Genomic DNA, 5318 nt, shown 5'->3' on the forward strand with positions numbered 1-5318 from the left:
TTACGTACCCTCTCAGGAGGACAATAATTTTACGGTACTTCAACCCCCTTCGAGGATACAGCCACTAACAATCTTAGTTGCTAATTTAACTTCCAATCATAAAACATTTATCTATTTACAAGTCATGTAACAGGTCTAATTCCTTTAAAAACGCAATGATTAAACGATAACTAACATTACTAAAAAGATCCTTCATAGTTCTTGATTTAAAAAAGGTATCCCTTGTGATGGAATATTCAACACAGTCAAGCAAGACATGCTTGACAGTGATTCTTTCATCACAAGGGATACAAAACGGAGGATCTTCACCTTTAAGCAAATATTCATGAGTATATCGTGTGTGGCCAATACGACATCGTCGCATGATGACCTCCTCAAATCTGGACTGACAACCCAAGTAGGTGTAACCAATGTAGGGTTTTATTTCACGTAATTTGTTGATACCTACTTGAGTGTCCCACCTCTTCTGCATCAGATCACGGATGTAAGACCTAATGATTGCTTTATAGTCAGTGTATGGAATAAGAAGTGGTGTCACAGATTTGTTGAGTGCTGCTTTAGCAGCTAGGTCTGCCATTGTGTTACCAGAAATGCCTACGTGGCTGGGTAACCAACAAAAGACGATGTCGTATTGGCCAGTAGCAAGCTTATTATACAATTCAATAATATCAATTAAAAGTGGATGTTGACAAGAAATATTTTTAATAGCCTGAAGACAAGAAAGAGAGTCGGAATAGATTGTATACTGTTTATGTTTAGGGTGTCTTTGAATATATTTAAGAGCTGTCAATATGGCGTTAGCTTCAGCTGTAAAAATAGAACTATTATCTGGTAATCTAGAAGATATTGCTCTGGATCCAATGACAGTGGCACAGGCCACTGCGCCACCATCCTTGGACCCATCTGTAAATAAGGATTTATAATTGCTATATCTATGTTTCAATTTATTATATTCTTGTTTATACTGTAATTCATTAGTTTCTGATTTTTTTAATGTAGTTAATGTTAGGTCGACCTGTGGCCTAACCAATTGCCAAGGAGGAGAAGAAAGAAGACGGGAAGGAGCTATATGATCCAGCTCAATGCCGGCAGCAGAAATAAGTGATTTTATTCTTAAACCAAGAGGCGGAACAAGGGAAGGTTTCTTATTGTATAAATCCTCACAGAGAGGATTGAAGACACAGTCATACGCAGGGTTTGACTCATGGGAACATAGTTTTGTGATATACTGTAAAGATAATTTTATACGTCGCTGCTCAAGAGATGGCTCATCAGCCTCGACATAAAGGCTGTCAACAGGTGAAGTTCTGAAAGATCCAAGACAAAGTCTTAGACCTTGGTGGTGGACAGAATCTAAAAGTTTTAGGTTGCTTTTACAGGCTCCACCATAAACGATGGAGCCATAATCAAGTTTAGACCGTATCAATGATCTATATAAGTGAAGGAGGGTAGCTTGATCACCTCCCCACTTTGAATTAGAAACGACCTTTAATAAATCCAGCGCCTTCAGGCATTTATTTTTTAGGGACTTGATATGGGGGAGAAACGTTAAATGTGAGTCGAAAATCAGACCCAAGAACTTTGCCTCCTTAACAACTTTGATGGGAGTACTATTTAGAAACAATTCTGGATCTTTATGCGGTTTGTATTTCCTACAGAAATGTATACAATTGGTTTTCGTTTTAGAAAATTTAAAGCCGTTTTCTAGACACCATTTGTTAATTTTGTTTAAACACAACTTCAGTTGCCGTTCAATAGTATGCATATTTTTTCCACGACAAGAAATATTAAAATCATCCACGAAAAGTGATCCATCGATTGAATCATTTAAAACCTTGGATAAACTGTTTATCTTGATACTAAAGAGTGTTACAGACAAAATACTGCCTTGTGGAACACCCTGATCCTGATTATAATGGTCAGACAGGGTTGATCCCACACGGACTTGAAATTGCCTGTCTTTTAAAAACTCTGATAAAAAAAGAGGCAAACGGCCTCTCAAACCAAACTCATGTAAATCCTTTAAAATGCCATGCTTCCAGGTCGTATCATAAGCTTTCTCAAGATCAAAGAAAATTGATACAGCATGTTGTTTATTGACTATAGCATTTTTAACGAAGGATTCCAAACGTACCAAATGATCAATGGTACTGCGATTTTTCCTGAAACCACATTGAATATTTGTTATTAGGTTATTGGTTTCAAGATACCAAACTAATCTATTATTCACCATACGTTCCATGGTTTTACAGACACAACTCGTTAAAGAGATTGGTCTGTAGTTAGACGGATCAGTATGACCCCGGCCAGGTTTTGATATAGGGACTACAATGGCATTACGCCACGAAGGTGGGAAACTCCCTGTAGTCCATATCATATCAAATATATTTAGCAGTGTTTCCAAACACGATTCGGGCAAATGCTTCAGGAGCTGATAGTGGATATCATCAGCTCCTGTTGCTGTATCATGAGCTTGCTCAAGGGCAGTTTGGAGCTCATGTAACGAAAATAATTCGTTATAATCTCCACCATTGTCCGAGGTAAAATTTAATCTCTTCTTCTCCTGTTGCCTCTGGTATTTTTGAAACTCAGGGAGGTAATTGGATGAGGATGAATGTTTTGCAAGAGTTTCACCAAGTTTATTTGCATTGTCAGTTTTATTAGTTAAGACAATTTCACCATCCTTTAGATGGTGAACTGTTGATTTAGAACCTTTGCCCTTTATTCTTTGAATCATGTTCCATACCTTTGAGACAGGCGTGCGTGAATTGATTTTAGCAACATAATGTCGCCAAGACTGCCGCTTATTTTGCTTAAAAGTGCGTCTAGCTTTGGCATTTGAAATTTTAACTCTGTCTAGATTATGTACGGTAGGGTGTCGGCGAAAATACTTTTCTGCTTTTTTCCTACACTTTCTGGCCTGTTTACATTCGTTATTGAACCATGGCTTACGAATATGTGGAACTGCAGAGGCCTGGGGTATAGTTCGGTCAGCAATATCATTCAACAAATCAGAAAATAATTGTATTGGATCATCGCTGTTCGCAAAAACATCATGTTTTAAAAGATCAGTACATAATGTTGTATATAATGACCAATCAGCCTTGGCAAAATTCCTTCTAGATAAAGGTGGATCATCACCAGGGTCGATTGTTTTGAGAATGGTAGGGAAGTCATCACTCCCACATAGATCATCATGGACATGCCATTCAAATTCATTATATAAGTTGGAATCGGTTAGTGATAAATCCAGGGAAGAATATATATGATCCCGTAGCTGGATGTAGGTAAGTGGTAGAGTCGTCATTGAAAATGCACAAATTGTTATCTGAAATGAATTCTTCAAGTAGTTTTCCTTTAGTATTTGTGTGAGGACTACCCCAAAGCGGGTTGTGTCCGTTAAGATCGCCCATGATGACACAAGGCTTCGGAAGTTGATCATACAGATTTTGAAGATCCGATCGTTGAATATTAGAAGAAGGAGGTAAATACAAGCTGCACAGTGTCAATGCAATGTGCAAGGTCAGACGAACAGCAACAGCTTGAAGATCCGTAGTTAGAGTAACAGGGCTATGGATGACACTCTGATGTACCAAAATAGAAGCACCCCCAGTAGCCTTATCACCTGGAGGGGCAAAAGAGTGATAATCACTATACCGCCTTAAGTTAAAGTTATCGGTGTTTTTTAGATATGTCTCTTGTAGACACAATGCTGACGGTTTAAGATCGTGTATGAGTAATTGTATTTCACTTAAGTTACTCCTCATTCCTCTGCAATTCCACTGAATTAGATTTGTCAAGTGATTCATGGTGGCTTAATTGGAGTCAGGCCACGTGAATGTGAGGAGGGATTATTCCTCCGTGTGTCCTGTGAGGACAGAGTAACCTCCATATCTAGAGGTGCAAATGTATTCTGTGTTAAAACGTTATGAGAGGAAGGGACAGTAGATTGTTTGTCTCTGTTTAATCTCTTTCCTTTCTTCTGTTTTGAACTGTCATTGACTGGTTTAGAAACAGACGTTTCAGATTGTTGCTCATGGTGATTTTCTGTTTGAGAAGCAGACGTAGAATGTGTGACTTGCGGAGTACTCTGAAGGGCTGAAGTTGAAGGAATGGGTTTATTGGATGTTACCCATGTCACGTCAGTCTGACATGAAACGGAGGAAGTTGCTACAGAGCGAGTGACTGCAGCCGAGTAGTTCAGGTTTGGTGGAGTTTGAGTTGATGGAGTCAACAATTTCTTGGCCTCGAGGTATGAAATATTGTTTAGGCATTTGATTTTCATTAGCTGAGATTCCCGCTGATACATGGGGCAGGACCTTGATGAAGCAGAATGGGGACCATTACAGTTTGCACACTTATATTCCTGCTCACAGTCGGAACCCTCATGTCGATCACCACAGCGGTGGCATACTGATTGGTTTCGACATGATTGCGATCCATGCCCGAAATGTTGACAGTTATAACAACGGAGAGGACTGGGGACATACACATCCACTCCGATGTTAAAATAACCAGCTTTGATAGACTTTGGAAGAGATGAACGGTCAAAAGTCAGTAAATAGGTGTTTGGTTTCACGATCAGTCCTTCTTTCTTGATCGTAAAACGTTTCACTGAAGATATACCTTGATCTGCCAACTCTGAAGCAATTTCCTCCTCTGACATATCAGCGAGACAGCGTGCTCTGTCACGGATAATGCCACGACAAGAATTAAGGGTTCTATGCACAGATACAACAACCTCTATATTTGCAAATGTCTTGATTGATAAAAGATTTAGAGATTGCTGTCTCCGTGCACACTCGACAAGGAGTGAGCCACTGCGAAGACGAGTAACATTTTTAACTTCTCCACAAATTCCTGAGATGGCCTTCGAGATTGCAAAGGGATTAAGTTTAATTGGAAGGAAGTCTGAAGACTCAATAACAACAAATCTAGCCCATGAATCACTGTTAGAACATACATTTCCAGTAGAGAGATCTAAATCCTCCAAGCGTCTCTTTTTTTCGTTTCTAGAAGAACCAGAAGGTGTAAGTGCCATGATGAAAGGAACAATATTCAGCACCCCTGCTCCCCACCCACCACGGAGTGTCAACAAGAACAGTGTCAAATAGCACCGGATATCCAAGATGCCAACACTAGGGATACAGGGATGTTATACTCCAGAGAAAACGACACAAACAGCTGCATTTGCCTACAAATTTCATGACCGACTGGTTCGGCCCAAGCCAAGAAATTAAAGACATGCATTATTTGGAGGTCATCATCTCCAGATTGGCCCATGAGCCACCGCCTTCTGGCATAGGACTCTAGGCAGA

The 5318-nt window shown here is 39.7% G+C and overlaps 1 protein-coding gene across 1 annotated transcript; it reads right to left on the reverse strand.

Annotated features, from left to right (window-relative positions):
• Positions 1 to 3805: 3805 nt before the first annotated feature.
• On the reverse strand, positions 3806 to 5041 carry LOC137260800 (uncharacterized). The gene has a single exon (XM_067798364.1). It carries the CDS (start codon positions 5039 to 5041, stop codon positions 3806 to 3808), a length of 1236 nt encoding a protein of 411 aa, XP_067654465.1.
• Between the last annotated feature and the right edge of the window lie 277 nt (positions 5042 to 5318).

Source organism: Haliotis asinina, chromosome 14 (genome assembly GCF_037392515.1).
Source record: "Haliotis asinina isolate JCU_RB_2024 chromosome 14, JCU_Hal_asi_v2, whole genome shotgun sequence".
NCBI lineage: Eukaryota > Metazoa > Mollusca > Gastropoda > Lepetellida > Haliotidae > Haliotis > Haliotis asinina.

Bases quoted from the DNA above. Each gene is read 5' to 3' on its own strand.
- LOC137260800 (XM_067798364.1), bottom strand. From the start codon at position 5,041: ATGGCACTTACACCTTCTGGTTCTTCTAGAAACGAAAAAAAGAGACGC.